General features: G+C 37.4%; 1 protein-coding gene and 1 pseudogene across 2 annotated transcripts; one reads left to right on the top strand and one right to left on the bottom strand.

The window, feature by feature from the left end:
- Positions 1-12,949: 12,949 nt before the first annotated feature.
- On the bottom strand, positions 12,950-15,069 carry LOC143671673 (tropomyosin alpha-3 chain-like). Of its 2 annotated transcripts, XM_077147267.1 has the most exons (2): positions 14,876-15,069; positions 12,950-14,741 (listed from the first exon to the last, which is right to left on the bottom strand). In XM_077147267.1, exons 1-2 carry the CDS (start codon positions 14,941-14,943, stop codon positions 14,264-14,266), a joined length of 546 nt encoding a protein of 181 aa, XP_077003382.1. In that variant the 5' UTR covers positions 14,944-15,069; the 3' UTR covers positions 12,950-14,263. The 2 variants fall into 2 exon arrangements, with proteins under 2 accessions (XP_077003382.1, XP_077003122.1); XM_077147007.1 differs by having other exon boundaries at positions 12,950-15,069.
- Positions 15,070-18,816: 3,747 nt separating this feature from the next.
- On the top strand, positions 18,817-19,632 carry LOC143681340 (RNA transcription, translation and transport factor protein pseudogene; annotated as a pseudogene).
- The last annotated feature ends 6,256 nt before the right edge of the window (positions 19,633-25,888 follow it).

Below are 25,888 nucleotides of genomic sequence, written 5' to 3'. Positions count from 1 at the left end.
GGGGGAAAGGGGTAAAAACAAGGACATGAAATTTTAGCCTCTGACACCTAACCAGTAATCACAACCTAATTCCCAACTACAAAAGTAAAAAAGCTCACACTAAAGACCTATTTATCTCACTTACTTTTTACCTGATACAATATGTCCACATTTCGACAAAAAATTAGAAGCCATACTAAAAGGCAAAAGATCAGTCTGAAGAGACAGCATAAGCATCAGTACCTGACTCAGATATGGCAGAGATGTTGAAAGTGTTAGACAGGAATTTAAAATAACTATGATTATATAATAAGAGTACTAATGAAATAAGTGGACAACTTGCAAGCACTGATGGCTAATATAAGTAGAAACTCAAGAAAGTATGAAAAGGAAATGCTAGAAAATACTGTAACAGAAATGTCAAATACCTTTGATGGGCTGATCAAGTAGAGTAGACATAGCTAATAAAAGAATCAGTGAGCTTGAAGATATGTCCATAGAAGCTTCCAAAATCAAAATGCAAAGACAAAAAAAGGAATACGAAAGGGAGAATATAATATCCAAGAACTGTGAGGCAATTTACACAGTGTAACATAAACGCAATGGGAATATCAGAAAGGGGGGAAAACAGAAGATATATTTGAAGTAATAATGGTTGAGAATTTTCCAGAATTAATGATAGACACCAAACTACAGATCCAGGAAGCTCAAAAAATAGCAATACCATGTGGAACATTTGGTGAGACAAAATAAGCCAGAAACAAAAGAACAAGAATGGTATGGTCACCTTTAGAAAATGCTTATATGAAAACAGGGACCTAGATTGTATGCTTTTAGAGCACAGACATTAAGTCTGGAGTGGTAATATTATTTCTGGGTTTGGAGAGGCTGTTATATAACCTGATATTGAGAGATAAAATGAAGCCGAACAGTTTGGGGTTAAAGTAATTCAGAACATAGGGGTAAGGAAGACAGTGTCTATATTTAGAACCACACATACTCTATGAGACCAATGGAAAAAAGGTTTATTTGATCTGGAACTGAATTTTTTTGTAGTGCATAATCTAATTCAACCTTTCTATAGTTTAGCTCATTTGAACAACTGAAACACAGAGAGCACAGAATGAGAAAGAGGTCCTTTAATCCAGAGGTCCTTTAATCCTGTATAGATTATTGTAATGCCTAGAGTATATTAACCCATATAATCAAAAAAGTAGTGGCAAAGTCCCCTGCGGGAGAGGAGAAAGACTATGGAACTATTAAACCTTACCATTAAGAAATCCACTGATACTGTGTCAAACTTAAGGGATACCCAAATCAATAGGCCATGCCCTCGATCATGAGGCTTACTCTTGTGAAGCTAATGTAGGTAGCATAGAAACTTAGACTACCTATAGGCATGCCTCAGAGTTACTTTTGGAGGCCCTCTGTTGTTGCTAAGATGTGGCCTCAGTCTCTCTAAGCCCAACTCTGCAAGTGAATTCATTGCCCTCCCCCTATGGTGGGACATGACATTCCGGGGTGAAAGTCTCTCTGGTGACATGGGAGAGAACTCCCAGGGATGAATCCAGATCTGGCACCATAGGATCAACAATTCCATCCTGCCCAGAATGGGGGAAAGAAGTGTAATTAGGAAAGTATCAGTGGCAGAGTGAGTTCAAATAGAGTCAAGAGGCTACTCTGGAGGCGCTCTTATGCAAGCTTTAGGTAGACGTTGCTACCCATTATAACCTACCAACCCCCAACGAGGACCATTCCAGAACAGTCCTAAAGAACACCTAGGGCAATTTATAAGATTCCACAAGGATAGTAGGCACTAGAGTAACCTTCCAGAAACCTACAACTTCCAGATGGGTCCCTGGTCCAGATAAGTCCTGAAACCTAGCCCAGCCTCTCCAGAACATCAGATATTTCCATCTCCCTACCCCATGTTAGTGACAGGCTCTTCCAATATCAAAAATTTAGAATTGCCATAGCCCAAACAACCCTAATGAGAGGGATGGAAAGATCAAAGGTGATGGTGGAATTAAACATAGAAGATAGGACTTCACATGAATATGAATGCTGAATCATTAAATTGATATCTCTTTTAGTCTCCAGTATTTTAGAGCAGCTAGAAGTAAAAACCTAAAATTGTGAAATTATAACCCATGTCGAAGTCTGGAATATGTTCTACAACTAATTGTAGTGCCGTGCTTGGAAATTGATAGCTTTTTTTGTATATTATTAATGTTCACAAAAAAAAAAAGAAGAAAAAAAGTTGATTGTGATGATAAAAGCGTATTTAAGCCCTCTAGCCTCCTATATTCTGGAGCAGCTAGAAGGAAAAATATGAGAGGATCTTATGGTAGCCCATGACAAACTCTGGGATATACCCTGTAACAACTTTTTGAAGTGCTTTGAAAACTATTGCTTTTTTTATTTCTTTGCTTCGTATATGTGTATACTATACAATAAAAAAAAAGTTTGTTTTTTTTTAAATAAAATAGTAATACCAAAAACTTACACCTAGGTATATTGCTAAGTGAAAGAAACCAGTCTGAAAAGGCTTCATACTGTATGAATCCAACTATATGACATTCTGGAGAAGGTAAAGCTATAATGTAGTAAAAAGATCAGTGGTTGCCAGAACATAGAGAAGGAGGAATAAATAGAGCACAGACATTTTTTAGGGCGTTAAAACTATTCTATGGTACTATAGTGGTGGAAACATGACATTATGCATATGTCAAAACACATAGAACTGTACAATGCAAAGTGAACCATATTGTAAACTATGGACTTCAGTTAATAATGTGCTAATATTGTTTCACCAATTGTAACAAATGTACCACACTAATGCGAGATGCTAATAATAAAGGAAACTATGTATGATGGGGAGAGGATATATGGGAACCCCATATTTTCTGCATAGTTTTCTGTAAACCTGCTCTAAACACTGAAGGGTATTTCCTTAAAAAAAAAAAATACTATAATTATCTATAATTGGCCTTACTGTAAAACTCCACTAGCCTGCCTGGGTTGTACTTCTTCTGTTGGGACTTGTCCTAAAATCCACACAGCATCTTTGCCTGACATACCTCTAAAACCTTGTGACCTTCCAAATCGTGGTGGCAAAGTCTTTTTCTACTTTGGGACTCCACTCACTAGAAGCCTTTCATGCCAAAAGGTTGAAGCAGTATTCCCAGTTGGAGCATGCTGCTTCTAGAAGCTGTGGAAAGCCTATCAAGCACTATGCTTCCTTTGTATTAGGAGGTTCAGGATGCAATGATTTCTCTTCTACTTAGGATGGATGTCCTGGATACCCATAAGCTTTGGAACTCTTGAACTATTACTGATGAAGTTCCCTAAATCTTCTTGGGTCTGTCTCCCATCCTATAGAGCACATGTCTTATCAAGATTTCTAATATGCCAACAATTTCTTGTCCACCTAGTCTAATAAATATATCATCGATATAATAGATTAATGTAATGTTCTGTGGGATGTCCCATAGTCCAGATCTCTTCAATTTATAATACAATGGAAGGCAAGAGATTCTAGCCCTGGGTAAAACTATAAATGTATATGTAATCCTTTCTTTGTGACTACAGACTGCTTCTGGTCCTTTTTTTCTGATGGAGATGGAAAATAATGCACTTGTTCAATCAATGACTGCATGCCATGTTCCTAGGGCCATGTTAATTTGCAATAGGAAAAGACAACACACCTGGCACTGCAACTACAATTGAGGCTACTACTTAAAAGTTTGTGGTAGGCTACTGTAAATCTTTATGATCCATCTAGATATAATGGGAACCACTATCCCTGCATCCTTTTTATATTTGTCAATAGTACTAATTTCCTCTAACATCATCACCCCAATCTTGAGTTTTTTAGATAATTTTCTCTGGAGGTCATGGGCAGACTCTGGGAATCGAACCCAGGTCTCCAGCATGGCAGGTGAGAATTCTGCCGCTGAGCCACCGCTGCACCACCCCCAATCTCAAGAAATTGTAGAGCAGTTTCACATATCTTTTTCACTATGGCCTTTTTCACTATGGTAATTCTTAGACATCGGCCAATGACACAATGTGGTGGTTGTACAAACTAAATATGTGTATTACAATAATATGCTTGGGGACTAGGGAAATGACACAAATGACCCATTCTGAGGCAAACTTTGGCCAGTATTCCATTCATTACTGCACTCCCATATGCCTCCATTATAATAAATTCTTTGGGTCCCGGGTATCAATGCCAATTTAGGCCCTGTGTCCAACTATTATTTAGGTATTTGCCTTTCCCCAGACACAGTTACCAAATAAGTAGAGGTAGGTCCCTTTGAGGAAGAACTAGGAGAATCATTACCATGTACACATGACACATTGCAAAGTCCTGTCTCTTGGGAATATTGTCTCTTCTTTAGTCTGTGGGTTCTAGATTAAAAGCCTGACTCAAGTCTGGAAACAGAATAAGAGATAATGACTTTTTGTTGAGGCAATTGTCATCAGTCTTCTGAGGTTGATTCATTTTAATGGTACCTTTGCTGGGTAAGCATCTATTTTACTCCTAGGGACATCATGTTCTATTATCCAGCTCCATAATTCTCTGAAGACCAGGCCTCCCGTGGACACTCCTTTGACCTTGCCACTTATTATGATACTCATGTCCAACTGACTTCTGAATGGTTAAGTGTCACCAGCTAACCTCTTTTGTTTTGAATATGATCAATACCACTATTGGTGAGCTAGTTATGTAATGGTCTTACCTACCACCAGCCCTGGTTTATAGAAGAGAGTCATCACTGAACTTTTTTAGTAATATCGATTCTCTTCTCACGAGGACATTTCCTGTGGCCTTGGTAAATGATGTATCATCAGGGCCTTCCCATGGAACATAATAACTTGGTGAGCTTTTAATTCTTAACAGTGTACACTCCAGCATTCCCATTTCTGTTCCTCCACCATGTACCATAAAATTCTGGCAACTCTATCTCACTTAACATAAACCATCAAATCTTATATATTTCTAAAAGCCATACTGTCAGCAAGTTCATGCACTATCCTATATGGGGTCATTACCAGGGCACTAAAAGCTATATATAAGTAGGGTCCTCCAAAATAAAAAAGTCTCCTTATTTAATCTGTGTTCAGATTTCCTTGATCAAGTACCTTCAACCAGTCACATGTTCATCAAAAAAGGCCATATTCTAGGCTATAAAAGTTAATATATTTAAAATAGAATCATGCAAAGTATATTTTTAGACCATAACAGAATCAAACTAGAAAGAAGATACAGATACTTGAAAAGTACCCAAATATTTAGAAATAAAGTGAAACTTCTAAATAACACTTGGGTCAAAGAGATGATTTCAAGAGAAATTAAAAATAATTAAAAATAAATGAAAATATAGCATATCTAAATTTATATTTATATTTTGAAACTGATATGTACCCCAGAAAAAACAATATTCCTCTAACCCAATATTGTGGAGGCAGACCTATTGATGAGTGGAAACTTTTGATTAGATTGTTCCCATGGAGATGTGACCTACCTATTCAAGATGAGTCTTAATCCATTTACTGGAATCCATTAAAAGAGGGACATTTTGGAGAGAACACAGATGTTTGGAGATGCAGATGAAATGTCTTGAGAAATGCTAAGCAATAAACTGGAAACAGGGTTAACAGACATCACTATGTGCTTCCTCCCTGTGACAGAGAAACCCTAGACATGACTGGTCTTCCTTGAGTGTAGCTATCCTTTTGTTGATGCCCTAATTTGAACATTTTCATGGCCTTAGAACTAACCGTATATCTGTCACCTAATAAATCCCCTTTATAAAAGCCAATCCATTTTTGGTACTTTGCATTCCAGCACTCCAGCAAACCAAAACAGACTTTGGTTCCAGAGAATTAGGGTGCTGTCATTTGCAAATACCAAAAATGCTGGAACAGCTTTTAAAAAGGGATAAAGAGAAGGTTCTGGAAGAATAGTAATATGCTTCATAGAAAAAAACAGAATTGCTTTGAACAGACAGTTTGTGGAAATGTGGACTCTAAAGATACCTCCAATAAGGTCTTAGAAATGATGACTGTGTCATTGCAAACTGGAAGAAAGACCACCCTTCTGTTAAAGTGACAGAGAATTAAGCAAAATTGAGTCCTGGTGTTGGATAGAAGGTAAAATTTGAAAGTGATGAGATAATTAGCTGAAGAGATTTTTAAGCTAAATTGGAAAATGCAACCTGGTTTCTCCTTACAGTTTATTGAAAAAATGCAACAGGAAAGGGATAAGCTGAGAACTGAGCTCTTGGGTACAAAGAAGCCAGAGACTGATGATTTGGAAAATTCTGAGCTTTTGAAAAATGAGTCCAGAGAGAACAGCATCCCACATGAGGATTTAACCAAACATGGAACCAATCAGCCATTTCAGAAAAAACCAGGATTGGAGATAGAGTTATCCAGAAAGCATTTGTGGAAAGACCTATTGTCTGATGGTTGAGATTGCTACATAATGCATGGAAAACCAACAAAAGTGTTGTGGGATCTATATAAACAGACCCACAGCCAGTATGGACTAAAAGTATAGAAAAGGGACAAATATGACTGTCCCTCCTTTGTTTATTGGCATCAAATAACTTGTTCTAAGTTTCACAGGTCCATAGCCAGAGAATTTTGCCTTAGGACAAACCATGCCTGACTTTGATGAGACTTTGTACTGTTTTGGCTTCATATTGTATTTGTATTGTTATTGAATTGGTTTATAGCTCTTATGATATTGTGATAGGATGAATGTATTTGTATATGAAAAGAGTATGTCATTTGGGGGTTCAGAGGGTAGAATATTCCAGTTTGAAACTGTTATGTTTCTCAGAAAAGCCACGTTTTTCTACCCCAAAATTGAGGGGGCAGACCTATTGATGGGTGGGGCCTTTTGATTAAGTTATTTCTGTGGAAATGTGACCCACTCAATTGTGTGTGGGGACTTTATCTTAGATGGAGATGTGATCTGCCTATTTAAGGTGGATCTTAATCCACTTACTGGAATCCTTTAAGAGAGGGATGTTTTGGAGAGAACACATGCTTAGAGATGGAGACAAAATGTCCCGGGAGATACTAAGCAAGGACCCACAAGAATCAGGGCCAGCAGACATTACCATGTGCCTTCCATACGAAAGAGAAACCCCAGACATGATCAGCCTTTCTTGAGTGAAGTTACCCTCTTGTTGATGCCTTAATTTGAACAATTTTCATGGCCTTAGAACTGTAAATTTGTCACCCAAAAAATTCCCTTTGTGAAAGTCCCTTTTCTGGAATATTGCATTCCAGGAGCTTTAGGAAACTAGAACAACAGCTAAAACAAAATTTAAATGAAATTTATCGCATTATAGGTTATGTTGGGAAAGAAGAAAGATGTAAAATTAGTAACATAATCTTCCACCTAGAGAATCTAGAGAAAGAAGAGAAAATTAAATCTAAAGGAAGAAATGATAAAGATTAGAGCAGAAATAAAAATTGAAAACTGAAAAACAATGCAGATTAGTGAAATAGAAAACTCATTTTTGAACAGATTAATAAAATTGATAATCTTTAGCCAAGCTGACCATTAATAAAAGAACAAAGTCACAAAATAGCAAGAAAAGAGTGAACATTACTATTGATCACATGGATATTAAAAGGATAATAAAAGGATACTATGAACAATTCTATGCCCATAATTCCAACAACTTTGATAAAATTGACCAAGTCATAGAAAAATACAAGCAACCAAAACTCAGTCAAGAAGAAATAGATAAGAGTGATATCATCAACATGGTGATTTAAGATGTCCCCTGAAAAAGTCTTCCCTCAGAAACAATGGATAAAAAGGCAAATCCCATTTGTTTGGAACTCTGGAGGATGATAGAGACTGGAGAAAGACAAAAACTGAATTGAAGAAAAAAAATTAAAAATGAAAAGAAAAGAAAAACTATGAGAGTTTGTCACCAAAAGACCTGTCCAACAAGAATTGCTAAAGGGAAGTCTTCATTGTGAAAGGAAAAGACAGGAGAGAGTGACTTGGAGCAGTGTGAAAAAGTGAAGATCTTCAGTAGAGCTAACTAAATGGGTAAATGCAAAACCCAATAGTACTGTATCCTCAATATATAACTCTACTCCTTAATTTCTATAAGAGTTAGAATACAATTGAATAAGAAAGTCAAATTTCTTCATAATAGATATGCAAAATGTAAAGAGGTAATGTGGGACAAAAAAAAGAACATAAAGTGGGGAAACAGAGGGACACAGGAGCAGAGAACTGTATGTTATTAAAGTTAATTTGTTATCTTTTCAAACTAGGAACTTATAGATATAGACTGTGTAATATAAACCTCAGGGTAATCACAAAGAAAATATTGTCAAAATAAGCATAAATGAAAAAGTGATCAGACACATCACAAAAGAAACTACACAGAAAATGATGCTGTAATAAAGGAAAAAAGAGGCAAAAAAGATATAATTCATTTTATTATTATTTTTGCATGGGCAGGCACCAGGAATCGAACCCAGGTCTCCAGCATGGCAGGCAAGAACTCTGCCTGCTGGGCCACAGAACTCTGCCTGCTGAGCCACATAATTAATTTTTAAAAAGGACAAAGGCTAGGGTAAGTACATTGAATGCTAATGGATTAAACTCCCCAATCAAAATATACAGATTAGCAAAATGGACAAAAATTCCTGATCCAACTATATGTTCTTTACAAGAGACTCACTTTAGACCAAAAGACAAAAATAAGTCACAAGAAAAAGGATGGAAAAAGATATTCCATGCAAATACTAACTAAAAGAGAGTTGGGGAAGATGTAGTAATATTAGACAAAATAAGTATTAAGTCAAAAGGTGTTACAAGAGACAAAGAAGGACACCCCATTTCAATAAAGAGGGCAATCCACCAAGAAGAAATAAAAATCATAAATATTTATGCACATAACCATGGTGACCCAAAACACATGAGACAAACACTGCCAAAACTGAAAGGAATAAACACCTTTATAATAATGGTTGGGGACTTCAATACACCACTCTTAACAGAAAATGGAACATCTAGACATAGGATGAATAAGGAAGCATAAAAGTTGAATAATATGATAAATGAACTAGACCTAACAGATATGTGCAGAACATTGCACCCCCAAAACAGCAGGCTACATGTTCTTCTCAAGTACGATGGTTCTTTCTCCAGAATAGACTATATGTTGGGTCACAAAAAAAGTCTCAATAAATATAAAAAGATTGAAATGACACACAGCACCTTCTCTGACCATCATGGAATGAGCTGGAAATCAATATCAGACAAAAAACAAAAACCAAAAAAAACCCCTGGGAAATCCAGATATATATGATGTTAAAAAATACATTCTCAAACAATCAATGGATCAAGAAAAAAAATCACACGGGAATAAATATCTTTTTTTTTATTCACTTTATCATTTCGAGGAAGTTCCCTTCTATTCCTATCCTTTGAAGTGTTTTCAACAGGAAAGAATGTTGAATTTTTTCAAATGGCTTTTCTGCATCAATCGAGATATCATGTGGTTTTTCTGCTTTGATTTGTTGGTATGGTGTATTACATTAATTGATGTTCTTATGTTGAACCATCCTTGCATACCTGGGATGAATCCTACTTGGTCATGATGTATAATTCTTTTAATGTGTTGCTGGATTCGATTTGCTGGAATTTTGTTGAGGATTTTTGCATCTATATTCATTAAAGAGATTGGTTTGTAGTTTTCTTTTTTGGTAATATCTTTTCTGGCTTTGGTATGCAGGTGATGTTGACTTTGTAGAATGAGTTAGGTAGCGTTCCCTCCTCTTCAATTTTTTTTTGAAGAGTTTGAGCAGGATTGGTACTAATTCTTTCTTGACTGTTTGGTAGAATTCACATGTGAAGCCATCTGGTCCTGGACTTTTCTTTTGGGGGAGCTTCTTAAAGATTGATTCAATTTCTTCACTTGTGATTGGTTTGTTGAGGTCGTCTATTTCTTCTTGAGTCAAAGTTGGTTGTTCATGCCTTTCTAGAACATTGTCCATTTCATCTACATTGTTGTATTTATTAGCATAGAGTTGTTCATAGTATCCTGTCATTACTTCCTTTATTTCTGCAGAGTCAGTGGTTATGTCTCCTCTTCCATTTCTGATCTTATTTTTTGCATCCTCTCTCTTCTTTTTGTCAATCTTGCTAACGGTCCATCAATCTTATTGATTTTCTCATAAAACCAGCTTCTGGTTTTGTTGATTTTCTCAATTGTTTTCATGTTTTCAATTTCATTTATTTCTGCTCTGATCTTCATTATTTCTTTCCTTTTGCTTGCTTTGGGGTTAGTTTGCTGTTCTTTCTCTATTTCTTCCAAGTGGACAGTTAATTCCTCGACTTTTGTGCTTTCTTCTTTTTTGATATAGGCATTTAGGGCAATAAATTTTCCTCTTAGTACTGCCTTTGCTGCATCCCACAAGTTTTGATATGTTGTGTTTTCATTTTCATTTGCCTCAAGATATTTTACTGATTTCTCTTGCAATTTCTTCCTTGACCCACTAGTTTTAAAGAGTATGTTGTTGAGCCTCCACATATTTGTGAATTTTCTGGCACTTTGCCTATTATTGATTTCTAACTTCATTCCTTTATGATCTGAGAAAGTGTTTGTGTGATTTCAATCTTTTTAAACTTATTGAGACTTGCTTTGTGACACAGCATATGGTCTATCCTTGAGAATGATCCATGAGCACTTGAGAAAAAGGTGTATCCTGCTTTTGTGGTGTAATGTTTTATAAATGTCTGTTAAGTCTAGCTCATTTATTGTATTATTCAAATTCTCTGTTTCTTTATTGAGCCTCTGTCTAGATGTTCTGTCCATTGATGAGAGTGGTGAATTAAAGTCTCCAACTATTATGATAGATGTGTCTATTTCTCTTTTCAGTGTTTTCAGTGTTTGCCACATGTATTTTGGAGCACTCTGACTCAGTGCATAAATATTTATGATTGTTATGTCTTCTTGCTGAATTGTTCCTTTTATTAATATATAGTGTGGTAGTTAGATTCAGTTGTCAACTTGGCCAGGTGAGCGTACCTAGTTTTGTTGCTGCAGACATGAGCCAATGGTACGTGAACCTCATCTGTTGCTGATTTACACCTGCAGTCAGCTAGGAGGCATGCCTGCTGCAATGAAGGACATTTGACTTAATTGGCTGGTGCTTAAATGAGAGACCACAATGTAGCACAGCCTAAGCAGCTCAGCATTCCTCATCTCAGCACTCACAGCTCAGCCCAGGCCTTTGGAGATGCAGAAAGAAGTCACTCTGGGGAAAGTTGTTGAAACCCAGGGGCCTGGAGAGAAAGCCAGCAGAGACCATCCCATGTCTTCCCATGTAAGAAAGGACCTCAGTGGAAAGTTAGCTGCCTTTCCTCTGAAGAACTAACAAAATAAATCCCCTTTGATTGAAAGCCAATCTGTTTCTGGTGTGTTGCATTCCAGCAGCTAGAAAACTAGAACATATAGTATCCTTCTTTGTCTCTTTTAACTGTTTTACATTTGAAGTCTAATTTGTTGGATATTAGTATAGCTACTCCTGCTTTTTTCTGATTGTTATTTGCATGAAGTATCTTTGGGACCTTTAACTTTCAACCTATGTTTATCCTTGGGTCTAAGATGTGTTTCCTGTAGACAGCATATAGATGGGTCCTGTTTTTTAACCCATTCTGCCAGTCTATGTCTTTTGATTGGGGAGTTTAGTCCATTGACATTTAGTGTTATTACTGTACAGGTAGTACTTTCTTCTACCATTTTGCCTTTTGGATTTTATATGTCATATCTAATTTTCTTTCTCTTTACCTTTACTCATAGTCTTCATTTCTACACTCTTCTCCACACCTCTCTCTTCTGTCTTTTCATACCTGTCTCTAGTGCTCCCTTTAGTATTTCTTGCAGAGCTGGTCTCTTGGTCACAAATTCTCTCAGTGATTTTTTGTCTTAAAATGTTTTAATTCCCCCCCCCCCATTTTTTTTAAGGACAGTTTTGCTGGATATAGAATTCTTGGTTGGCAGTTTTTCTCTTTTAGTGATTTAAATATATCATCCCACTGTGTTCTCACCTCCATGGTTTCTGCTGAGAAATCTACGCATAGTCATATGCATAGTAAATATCTTAAAACTAATAAAAATGAGAACACAGCAGATTAACATCTGTGGACTGCAGCAAAAGCAGTGGCAGAGGGAAATTTTTAGCCCTAAATGTTTACATTAAAAAAGAAGAGCTAAATAAAATACATAAGAGCAGAAATAAAAGGAAATAGAGAATTAAAAAATTAGAGAGCATTAACAAAACCAAAAGTTACTCTTTGTAAAGATCAACAAAAGTGACAAATCATTTAGACTGACTGTGCTGTTTTGAAATGTTTATGTATCTCAGAAAAGCCATGTTATTTTTCCTAATCCAGTCTTTTGGGGGCAGACTTATTGCTGGGTGGGATCTTTTTTTTATTTAAAATTTTTTTTAAAACATAACAACATACAAATATGAACATCCTTACTATATGATAATTCCATTCTTGGTATATGTGGTAGTTAGATTCAGTTTTCAACTTGGCCAGGTGAAGGCACCTAGTTTTGCTGCTGTGGACATGAGCCAATGGTACATGAACCTCATTTTATCTGCTAATTACATCTGCAGTCAGCTAGGAGCCATGCCTGCTGCAATGAATGACGTTGACTTAATTGGCTGATGCTTAAATGAGAGAGCGCAATGTAGTACAGCCCAAGCAGCTCAGCATGCCTCATTTCAGCACTCACAGCTCAGCACAGGCCTTTGGAGATGCAGAAAGAAATCACCCTGGGGAAAGTTGTTGGAACCCAGAGGTCTGGAGAGAAGGCCAGCAGAGATTACCCTGAGCCTTCCACGTAAGAAAGAACCTCAGATGAAAGTTAGCTGCCTTTCCTCTGAAGAACTAACAAAATAAATCCCCTTTTTTTTTTTTTTTTTTTTTTTTTAGAGGGACTGGTTCTTTATTTCAAAAAGAAATTTTTTCAATTTTCAGTATCAAAACAGTTGCATTATTGGTTTCTCTTTCTCCCAATCTGCCCCCAAGAGACCACACCAAAGGAGGGTACATTTTAAGCCAATAAGCTGCAGGATGCACACCTAGCAGACCTCACAGAAACCTCACCAAAAAGGGGAATTGGGTGGGGAAAAGAATTGTAAAAGATCAGCATATTGCCAGCCCAGACTGTAGAGATGGAGTGGTCAGTGCTCCCCAACTCTAAAGAAGCAAAGTTTCAAAATAATATAAAAATTGTAAAGAGTTTTGTATATAAGCTATTCAAGATTTCTCCAGCACTGGCTGATACAAAGCATGAGATGGCACTTCTAGACACAGCAGTTTCGGACCCAGAAAAGGGTGATGAGATGTTTCGTATGGCTAAATCAATGGCAAAAACATAATTTTCTTTACTTTCCTTTATAAAAAAGGAGGCAGGAGAGTACATCACTGGTCACCCCAACATAAGGGGCACATGATTCATACTGTAGCAGTTGGGAAGGGGGTAGAGAAAGGACCAGACAAAGATTTGGTCTCTGAGGTCTTACCATAATAATTTGGTCACTTCTGATAAGAAAAATAAAAATAAAAATAAAAATAATAAATTTGCCCTAAGATACCTTAAAGCTAAAAACCTCAACAGTACTTTTTTTTTTCAGGCTAACTCCTAGAATCACCTTTCTGGTTTGGCTGGTGCTTTGTGTAGAGCAATGAGGTTTCCCTCAATGAGTCTTTCCCTGGGCTATGTTTAGTTCTCAGTGAGGCAGGCCCATACCTCTTTCCCTCTTCTTTGGAGAGAGCAATGTGTATGAAGCTGAAAAGTTACCTTCCAAAAATGAGAAAGGGATTAGATTACTACTTCAGAGCTATGGAATTATTTGGAATGTCTTACAAATGGTTGCTACCACAACAAAAAGGGGGGTAATTACAATATGTATACATCACAACATGCTTTTAAAGACACTTGCATTGTGCTCACATTCCCTTAAATGTTGTTCCCAAAGGTGCTCAGCCCCTAGCCCAGCTGCAATCTCTGGGAGAGGCAGAGACAGTTTGGTGAAAAAGACACGGGGCCAGGGGTAGGTGGGTGGATGGGTGTGGGGGTTACGGCGAGAGGAGAAAGCAGCCTTCCAGTTAAAGATCAGCCCTCAGTTTAAAGGTCAGCTTCGGGCAGGCTGGCCTCAGGCAGAGTCGGGATCAAAGGGAGGAGCAGCGGCAGGGTGGTACTGGGGTGCTCTACATCTCATTCAGGTCAAGCAGAGTCTGGTCCAGCATTCTTTGTGTACAGAGGTGCTCCTCTTTGGTGCATTTCAGTTTATCTTCCAAATCATCAATTGTCTTTTCCAGCTTGGCTACCGATCTCTCAGCAAACTCAGCACGGGTCTCTGCCTCCTTGAGTTTATCAGTAAGAATCTTTATCTCTTCATATTTGTCTTCTTTTTGAGAGTACTTTTCTTCAGCAGCACTCAGACACTTCAGGTTCTGGTCCATCAGTCTGATCTGCTCATCCATCTCTCGGCAACGGGACTCTGCCAGCTCAGCTCGTTCCTCAGTGCGCTCCAAATCCCCTTCAATAATCACCAACTTACGAGCCACCTCCTCATACTTCCGATCTGCCTCCTCTGCGATGTGCTTAGCTTCTCTGAGTTGGATTTCCTGGAGTTCCATCTTTTCTTCATCTTTTAAAGCCCGGTTTTCAATAACCTTCATACCTCTCTCGCTCTCATCAGCAGCTTTCTCTGCTTCCTCCAGCTTTTGCAGGGCAGTGGCCAGGCGCTCCTGAGCACGGTCCAGCTCCTCTTCAACCAGCTGGATCCGTCGGTTCAAGGAGGCCACTTCAGCCTCAGCCTGTTCCCGGGCCCGCCTTTCTCCCTCCACTTCCCGCTGGAGGCGCTCGGCTCTCTCCTCAGCATCATCGGCCTGCTGCTGTAGAACCTGGATCTTGCGCTTCACCGCCTCGATGGTGGTGATCCCGGCCATGGTGCCCACCCAACTACTGCTCGCTCTCGGATTCCTGCCTCCTCCGCTCGGCTTTGCAGCCGCTTCTCCAAAATAAATCCCCTTTTATTTAGAGCCAATCTGTTTCTGGTGTGTTGCATTCTGGCAGCTAGCAAACTAGAACAGATTTTGGTACCAGAGATTGGGGTGCTGCTGTGGTTTGCAAATGCCAGATATGTTGGAATAGTTTTTTGATGGCTAAGGGGAAGATTTTGGAGGAACCATGAAGAGAATGATCGAGAAGTCCTGGAGTGCTTGAAAAGACTGTTGGTATAAATGGAACCGCTGCCAATCTTGACAAAGGAGGACACAAAAGGGAAAAAATTGGAGTTTGCAGAGTGAGAACCATGGAAGCTTGGGTCTGAAGCCAAGAAACCTTGGCCAGGAGAGTGGACTCAACCATATACATGGTGAGGGTGAGTTTACTCTGAAGGGCAAGGATGAGACTCCTCTCTCATTGCAGTGGAAGAGTTGTGCAGCTTCAGGCCTTGAAAAAGCTGTAGCACACTCCTTAGGGGACTGGGGAAATCCTGGCTGCCACCACATGGAGGGGATGAGCATGTGCCCCGGAAATGGCAGAGAGCCGAGGTGTGACCGTAATGCCATTGACACCTTATTTTGTCTCATTTCTCTCTTCCCCATTTTGGTTGAAAAGGTTTTCTCAATCCCTTGATGCTGAGTTCCAGCTCATTCTAGGATTTCGGTCCCCTGTTGCCAGGAAGGTTTACACCCCCTGGGAGTCATGTCCCATGTAGAGAGGGGGAGGGCAGTGAGTTTGCTTGTAATATCGGCTGGGCATAAATGAAAGGCCACATCTGAGCAACAAAAGAGTTTCTCTGGGAATGACTCTTAGGCCTAATTTTAAGTAGGCTTAGCCTATCCTTTGTGGGAATAAGTTTCATATGAATAAACCCCAAGATTGAAGGCTCATCCTATTGCTTTGGTTGTACTCCCTGTTGTGAGAATGTCAGGAATTCTCCAAATGGGGAAGTTGAACTTTCCTCCTTTCACACCATTCCCCCAAGGGGACTTTGCAAATACCTTTTTATTCACTGTTTAAAGGGTGGGATCTTTTTAAAGTTGTTTTCATGGAGATGTATCCCCACCCATTCAAAGTGGGTCATAATCCCACTTATGGGAGTTCTTTAAGAGGAGAAAAGCACAGAGTCAACACAGAGACATTTGGAGATACAGAAAGAAAACATCCCAGGGGAAGCTATTTGAAACCAGAAGCCAAACGACCAGCAGACACCAGCCATATTCCTTCCCAGATGACAAAGGTATTCTGGATGCCTTCAGCCTTAAGTCAAGATATTTATCTTTCTACGTATGCCTTAGTTTGGACATTTTTATGCCCTTAGAACAGTGGACTTGTAAGTTAATAAATTCCCTTTATAAAAGCCAACCCATTTATAATATATTATATTCTGGCAGCATTAGCAAGCTAAAATACTGACAAAGAAAAAAAGAGGGAGGACTCAAAATCAGAAATGAAAGGGGAGACATTACTGTTGATGCCACAAAAAATAAAAAGGATCATAAGAGGATTCTATGAACTCCTGTATGCCAACAAATTAGACAACTTAGATAAAATAGACAGTTTCCTAGAAACACATGAACAACCTGCACTGACTCAGGAAGAACTGGAAGACCTCAAAACACCGATTACAAGCAAAGAAATGGAATCAATCATCAAAATCTCCCTAACAAAGAAAAACCTGGACTGGGTAACTTCACAGGTGAATTCTACCAATCATTCCAAGAAGAATTAATGTCAATGCTGCTGAAAGATTTCCATAAAACTGAAGAAGAGGAAATACTACTTAACTCATACTATTAGGTCAACATCACCCTAATACCAAAGCCAGATAAAAGTACTACAAAGAAAGGAAATTATAGACCAATTTCTCTCATGAATATAGGTGCAAAAATTTCAAAAAAAAATGCTTGCAAATCAAATTCAACAGCACATTGAAAGAATTAAAGGCCATGATCAAGAAGGGTTTATCCCAGGTGTACAAGGATGTTCAATATAAGAAAATTAATTAATGTACTAAACTACATTAAAAAAACAAATGCATAAAGCCCATGTGATCATATAAGTTGATGCAGAAAAGGCACTTGACAAAATCCACCATACTTTATTGATAAAAAACACTTATATAAATAGGAATAGAAGGAAACTTCCTCAACATGATAAAAGTTATTGTGCTAGTTTGAAACAGTTATGTACCCCAGAAAAGCCATGTTATTTCTCCTAATCCAGTCTTGTGGTAGGCAGACCTCTTGTTTAGGGTAGAAACTTTTTGACTGGATTGTTTCCATGGAGGTGTAATCCATTCAATTGCTAGTGTGACTGTTTGACTAGATGAAGATTTTGGAGAAAGCTCGGAATCAACATGGACACAGACATTTGGAGATGCTTGGAGTGCCAACAGAAGTAGACTGTGTGCTAAGAAAGGACTCACAGAAATAGCCAGAACCCAAAAAGAAGAAATTTATGGCTCTGGGAGATTCTAAGCTAAGAGATGAAACCCAGAGTTTTGCGCCAGATCAGCTAAATGTGGACCCAAATGTGGACCCACAGAGACTTAGAGAGGAAAACACCATAATCAGAAGCTGGAAGCAACAAAACAAGGACTCAGGCACCAGTCATGTGCCTTCCCAGCTGACAGAGAAATCCCAGATACTATTCAGCCTCTCTTTGGAGTCAAGGTAACTTTTTCTGGATGCCTTAGTTTGGGCATTTTTAAGGCCTGAGGATTGTAAACTTATAATTTAATAAATTTCCTTTATAAAATCATTCCATTTCTGGTATATTGCATTCTGGCAGCTTTAGCAAACTAAAGCAGGCATATACGAAAAACCCACTGCTAACATCATACTCAATGATGAAAGACTAAAAGATTCCCTCTGAGATCTAGAAGGATGTCCACTGTTACCACTGTCATTCAACATTAAACTGAAAGGTATAGCCAGAGCAGTTAGGCAAGAAAAACAAATAAAAAGCATCCAAATCATACATAATCCTATATATATCGAAAGTCATGAAAAATCTACAACAAAAATACTAGAATTTATAAATAAATTTAGCAAAATTATGAGGTACTGTAAAAGGGAATTTTATAAAGCTTAGCAGTAGCTAATTTTTCCTGCTTAATTTAGCTATTTACATATATTTTAGCTTCTGAAATGTCCATCAAAAGCATTTGTGTCATTTTATATTCACGGCTATGCATTTGGTGTGAGTTAAGAATTATAAAGAAAAGAATTATGGGCCCCATCAGGCTGAAGATAAACAATCCTGGCGCCAAGGTTACTTGTTGTAAAACTGTTAAGAAATGCTTATTGTAAAACTGTTCTTATCTGCTTTTTTGCAAAACAGCACCTGTGACCCATGCTCAATCCCCACCCCCCTCATCTTACCCTTTAAAAAGCTTTTGCAAACTTAGGTCCGGGGCTCTCTGTTCCTGCGTGTTCAGCGAGCCCCACACATGTGTGGAAAATAAACCCCTTGCGTGTTGCATGAGAGAACGTCTCTTGGAGTCCTCCTTTGCGTGGCAAAACTCTCGAATTCTCAAATTCTTACAGTACAAGATCAGCATACAAAAATCAGTGGTGTTTCTATACACTAGTAATGAGCAATCTGAGGAGGAAATCAAGAAAAACTTAAATTTTGTGGCTAAAAGTATCAGATATCTAAGAATAAATTTAACCAAGGGGACTTAGTGATCAGCTCCTCCTCACTTCTCCTCTCCTGGCCAAGGCAAGAAGCTGGGACCACGCTCTGACACAAACTGATGGCCCTTAAGTACCACAACCCCATTGGCTTCAACTGCAAAGATGAAACAGAATTTTAAAACTCTATTTAATTTGAAGATCAGAAAATTAGTCACTACAAAATTGAAGACTAAGAAACATCCACAGCAGTGACTGGCCCAGGTTCTTTGAAAAGTATCTCAGAGATGTTAACTGTCCTTTCAAGATTCAAGATTTACAAGAAGCAATTGACTGGCTTCCTGGGTTAGCTGTTAGACTTGAATATGGAGATAATGCTGAAAAATACAAAGACTTGGTACCTGATAATTCAAAAAATGCTGACAATGCAACTAAAAATGTAGAGCCATTGATCAATTTGGATGTAAATAATCCTGATTTTAAAGCTGGTGTAAGGGCTTTGGCTAACTTTCTTCAGATTCAATGTCTTGATGAATAAGACATTGCCTGGTGATGCTTAAGGCAATTCACATTTTTGTTCAGGAGCGCCTCACATAGGATGCAATTGCTAAAGAAAATCAAACACAAGAAGGCTTGCCTGATGCTTTAGATAGGCATAATCTTGGTTTTGACACAGGAAATGCAGTTCTTAATGAAGCTGCTCAAATTCTGCAATTGTTATATATAGAAGAGCTCAGAGAGCTACAGACAAAAATTAATGAAGCCATAGTCACTGTCCAGGCAATTATTGCTGATCCAAAGACAGACCACAGACTGGGGAAAGTTGGAAGATGGAAAAATTAGAATTTCAGCCTTCTCACCTATATTTAGTCTAGTTGGGAACCATGAATATTTCAAGCATTTGTTTGGAAATTAAATGTCTCATTTTCAAGGGAGGAATACCAGAAAATTGACTGTTCTAGAGATTTACCACCACTACTTTTTCCTTTAATTAAGTTGGGGAATGTGAAAAAAAATTTAATGAAGGATTTAAAGTATTTATACACAGAAAACTATAAAACTTTGCTGAATAGAATCAAAGAAGGTGTAAATAAATGATAGGGTATTTTGTCTTCATGGATAGCAATAAGAAATCAATTCAATCCAAAGTGATCTACAGATTCAATGCAATCCCTTTCAAAATTCCAAAGCCTGCTTTGCATAAATGAAAAGCCAATTATCAAATTTATATGGAAGAGTAAGGGGCACCAAATAGCCAAAAATATCTTGAAATAGAAGAATGAAGTTAAAGGACTCACACTTCTGACTTTAGAGTATATTACAAAGCTACAATGTTCATAGAGGCATGGTACTGGCACAAGAATAAATATATAGATGAATGGAATTGAAATGAAAGTTCAGACGTAGTCCCTCACATCTATGGCCAATTGATTCTTGACAAGACAGCCAAATCCACTTGATTTGAATTATTTAAATTCCTAGAATAAAATGTAGAGAGGCATCTTTAGGGTCTGGTGTTAGGCAATGGTTTCTTTGGTATCTGATATTACACAATGATTTCTTAGACTTTATGCCCAAAGCACATGCAGTGAAAGAAAAAACAGATAAATGGGATGTCATCAAAACCAAAAGGTTTTGGGGATCAAAGGACTTTATCACAAAGTATGAATACTACCTAATCAATGAGATAAAATATCTGGAAACCACACATCTGATAAGGATTTAATATCCAGAATATATATGAAAAATCCTACAACTCAATAATTAGAAGACAACAACTCAGTTTAAAAATGGGCAAGTGATTAAAATATATGCTTCTCCAAAGAGAAAATGCAGATGGCTAAAAAGCACATGAAAATATGCTCAACATCACCACCTATTAGGGAAATGCAAATCAAAACCCAATGAGATATTATTTCACACCCACTAGAATGGATACCATTTAAAAGACAGAAAATTATAAGTGGTGGAGATGATGTGGAGAAATAGAACCACTCATTCACTGCCAGTGAGAATGTAAAATGGTGCAGCCACTGTGGAAGAAAATTTGAAGTTTCCTCAGGAAGCTATGTATAGAATTACCATATGACCTGGCAATCCTACTCTACTAGGTATATACCCCAAAGAATTGAAAGCAGGGATTCAAACAGATATTTGCACAGCTGTGTTCATGGAGGCACTATTCATTTACCAAAGGTGGATGTAACCAAACTTACCATCATCTGATGAATAGATAAGTAAAATGTTTGCACCCACCACCCCCCACACACAGTGGAATATTATTGAGCCATAAAAAGAATGAAATGCTTTTTTCATATGTCAACATGGATGAAACTTGAAGACCTCATGTTGAGGGAAATAAGCTAGGCACAAAAGGACAAATATTGCATGATCTCACTGATATGAAATAATTAGAATAAGCAAACTCATAGAGTCAGAATCTGGAATGTAGATTACCAAGGTTCAGGGTGGTAGTAGGGAATGGGGAGTGTGATGGTTTGAAGTTGTATGTACCCCAGAAAATACATTCACAAAGCTAATCCATTCTTGTGGGTGTGGACATATTGTAAGTAGGATCTTTGAATTAGTAAGATTTTAAGTTAAGATGTGACCCACATCATTCAGGCTGGGTCTTCATCCTCTTACTGGAATCCTTTCTGAGAGGATAAAAGACAGAGAGAAGACACAGAAAAGAGCCTAAGAGAAGCTGAGAGAGAAAGTCACAGAAGCTTGAAAGAAAGCCACAGAGATGGAGCAGCCAGAACCTGAAAACAACAAAACCCAGGAGAGAAAAACAGCAGACACCACTATGTGCCTTCCCATGTGACAGAAGTGATGAGGATGTTGGACTTGTCAGAGTCTAGGTATCATCTTGATGATCCCTCATCTTGGACATTTTTACAACCTTAGAATTGTAACCTTGGCCATTGTAAAAGCCAACCCATTTCTTGTGTATTGTATTTTGTCAGCTTTAGCAGACTAAAATAGAGAATTAAAGCTTAAATTGTACAAAGTTTTTATCTGGGTTGATTGTAAAATTTTGATAATGGATAGTGGTGATAGTAGCAAAGCACTGTGAATGTAGTTAACAGCACTGATTTATATATTGAAATACGGTTAAAGGATGAAATGCTAGATTGTATATACACTATTAAAATAAAAAGAAGAAATAGATCATCTGAATTTTCCTATATATATTTAAGAAATGGGATCTGTAGTAAAGATCTTCCAACAAAGAAAAACTCAGCCCTAAATGGTTTCATTTGTGAATTTTACTAAATGTTTAAGAAATAAATAATACCAATTTTGAACAGTAACTTCCAGGAAGTGGAAAATGCATGTGTAGGGGTGGAGTGGGATGAGGATGGGGTGTGGGGGAAGAGATGGGGAGGTGAGAGAAGAGGAAACATTTCCAATTTATTTTATGAGACAAGCATTTCCTTAATCCCAAAACCAGATAAAGTCACTGCCAAAAAGAAATAAATCTACACACCAATATCCCTCATTAATATAGACAGAAAAAGCCTTAAAAATTATCAATTCAAATCCAGCAGTATATAAAAATGCCAGGGCACCACATCCAAATGGGTTTCATTCCAGGAAATGAGGCTGGGTCAATTGTTTCAATATTTGAAAACCAACCGATGAAACTCATCATTTTAACAGATTAAAAAGAAAAACCATATCATCTTCTCAATCAATGAAGAAAAAGCATTTGACAAAATCCAACATCCATTTCTGAACAAAAACCTCTCAGCAAATTAGATATAGGATACTTCCTCAATTTGATAAAGAGCACCTATAAAAAATTTCCAACTAGCATCACACTTTATGGCAAGTGGATGAATACATTCCACTTAAGATCAGGAACAAGGCAAGGATGTTACCTCTCATCCTTTCTATTCAACATTTAACTGACAGTTTTAGCCATGCAATATGGCAAGAAAAAGAAATAAAATATATTTTATAAAATATATAAAACTACAGAAAATACAAAACAATTTATAGTGACAAAAAGACCAGAATTTGCCTGAGGATTTTGAGGCAAAAGAGGTAGGATTTTAAAGGGGCAAGAGGAAATATTTGAGTACTGGATATGTTCGTTTTCTTCAATGTAATATGTGTTTTACAGATTATATACATATGTTAAAACTTAATATATTGGAGTGATGCAATGGTGGCTCAGTAGGCAGAATTCTCACCTGCCATCCTGGAGACCCGGGTTTGATTACCGGTGCCTGCCCATGAAAACAAAAAACCTTAATATATTGCATACTTTAAATGTGTGTGATTTATTTTTGTAAATTACCTCCATAACACTGTTCTAAAAGTAGGAAAAGTTTACTCAGAATAATAGAAGTTAGAATAGTGGTTAGAGGTTATAATGGTGGTTACTTTTAGATGAGCATATAATAGGGAGGAGCTTAAGAAAACTTTATGGTATGCTAGAAATATTCTATATCTTGATCTGGGGGTTGGATACATGGGTGAATATAAATGTAAAAAAATCATTGAAGTGTACATTTAAGATTGTTTTATTTCATGCACTTTATGCAATTTAAGTTAACATTCAGTTAAAAGAAACTATGTATTAAAGTTGACTTCTGGGAAAATGGCAAAATGGAAGGTAGCTGCAGGGCTCACTCTGCTCTCAAAAGCAATGAGTGGACAGGCAGAAACTGTCCAAATCAACTGTTCTGAGGCTCTGGAGACCAAAGGATTTCTGTGCAGCATCCAGGGAAGTGACAGACAAAGAGACAGAGAAACCATGGTGAGAGACTGTAATTCTGGCCATGGCTTCTAGTATCCATCCCCCACCCTTGAGGCAAGCAGCATCAGACAGTTCAATCACTGATTGTCAGGCTGCTGCAGACTGGGACGGCCATGGGAGTTATCAGTCCTGGACATACCGATCCAGCTACTGGCTGGCTAATTTGGACCAATGGACCCCACTGTTCTAGCTTGTTCTGGTCATGCACTGCAGTTCCAGTGTTTCAGCTCTGTCAGAGGCAGAACTAGCAAACAGGATAAAAATAGCCTGCCTTCATAGGGGTAAGGAAATAGATTCTAAAAGCATCATCTACTTGGTAGGTCAGGAAAGTACAGCCTAAATAAAAAGATATTTTAAGACTTTCCTCAACCTCTGTCCAGGGTCTTTTAGATCTGATCTTTGCCCCACTGCAAGGGTATCTGGCCCCGTTTTGGCTGGGAAATACTGACAAACCAAACCTTAACACAAACCCAATAAAAGAATATCTTAGACAAGAGAGAGAAACTAACACTCAGAATAAATACATCAAGGTAATCAGTTTCTCATAATCATCAAAAAATTACAAGCCATACTAAGATAAAGGGAAGATATGACCCAGTCAAAGGAACAAATTAAAGGAGATACAGAATTTGGAACAACTAATCAAAAATGTTCAAACAGACATCCTAAGTCAAGATGATGGAAAATATGGCCATAAAGATAAATGCTGTCTATTAAGAAGACATTGGGGAAAAAAAAAAAAAAAAGAAGAAGACATTGGGTGGGCATAAGAAGAATTTGAAAGCACTCAAAGGAAAATAAAATTATAAGAATGAATAGCACTACAGGTGAGATTAAAATACACTAGAGGCATACAATAGCAGATTTGAACAGGCAGAAGAAAGAATCAGTGAGCATGAAGACAGGACATCTGAAATCAAACAGACGAAAGAACAGGTGCAGAAAAGAATGGTAAAAATGAAGCAGGATCTCAGGGAATTGAATGCCAGCAGAAAGCACACAAACATGTATGTCACAGGTGTCTCAGAAAGGGAAGAGAGGGGAAAAGGGCAGAAAGAATATTTGAAGAAATAATGGTTGAAAATTTCACAACTCTTATAAAAGGCATAAATTTCTGTGCTTTTTGTATAGAACCATTCTATTCAGGGACAAAGAGCACCATGATTCCAATCTGCATGTATTTACTAATCCTTCCCTGAGGTTTGTATATTTTGGATATTGTGGTGTTTTAGATCATTGAGTGTAAAGAACAGAGAATTCAAAAAATATTGCTGTTCTTCAGTTTTGCAGAATTTGAAATTACTCAAATTGAAAATAAATTATTGGACTGTGGACATATTAAAAAAAAAAGGCATAAATTTGCACATCCAAGAAGTGCAATGTACTCCAAACAGAATAAATTCAAATAGACACACGAAGATAAAGAGTGAACTCTGACAGCTGTAAAAGAAAAGCAATTCACTGTATACAAGGGATGCCCAATAAGACTAACTTCTGATTTTTCATCAGAAACCATAGAGGCAAGAAGGAAATGATGTGATATACTTAAGATACTGGACCAGAAAAATTGCTGGCCGAGAATTCTTTATCCAGCAAACTGTCCTTCAAAAATATTCACTGATAAGCAGAAGCTGAGAGTTTGTTAATAAGAAATTTGAACCACAAGAACTACTAAAGGGAGTTCTGCCAGCTGAAAAGAAAAGAAGGAGAGAGAGGCTTGGAGCAGTGTAGAAATGAAGATTATCAGTAAAGGTAACTAAAAAGATCAAAAGAGAGAAAATGATAAGATATGATAAATAAAAGCTAAAGGATAAAATGATTGAAGTAAGTACTGCCTTTATAGTAATTTAAACTCCTCAATCAAAAGAACTTAGATGGGCAAAATGGATTTAAAAATGTGATCCATTTAATATGCTATCTACAAGAGACTAATTTTAGACTCAAAGGTACAAATAAGTTGAAAGTGAAAGGGTGGAAAAAGATATTCCATGGAAATGGTACCAAAAAACAGCTATGGTAGCTGTACTAATATTGGACAAAATAGATGTTAAATGAGGAACAGTTATGAGAGACAAAGAAGGACATTATTTTTAATAAAAGGGGCAATTCACTAAGAAAAAATAACAATCACAAATATCTATGAACCTAACCAAGAGACCTCATAGTATAAGAGGAAAACTCTGGCAAAACTAACAGGCATAATAGACTTCTATAAAATAATAGTTGGAGACTTCAATACACTACTCTCATTAATAGACAGTACATCTAAATGAAGGCTCAATGAGGAATTGGAGAACCTAAATAATATGTTAAATGATCTGGACCTAATGTGTAAATATACCTATCCACATTACATATATATATAGAGAGAGAGGGAGAGAGAGTGAGAGAGAGAATATCAAAACAGCAGGATA

The sequence above is a fragment of the Tamandua tetradactyla genome, chromosome 1 (genome assembly GCF_023851605.1).
Source record: "Tamandua tetradactyla isolate mTamTet1 chromosome 1, mTamTet1.pri, whole genome shotgun sequence".
NCBI lineage: Eukaryota > Metazoa > Chordata > Mammalia > Pilosa > Myrmecophagidae > Tamandua > Tamandua tetradactyla.
Note: the sequence above shows the minus strand (reverse complement) of the source record. Positions and strands in the feature narration are given on the sequence as shown.

Coding starts and splice junctions, on each gene's coding strand:
- LOC143671673 (XM_077147007.1), bottom strand. CDS start 15,007: ATGGCCGGGATCACCACCATCGAGGCGGTGAAGCGCAAGATCCAGGTT.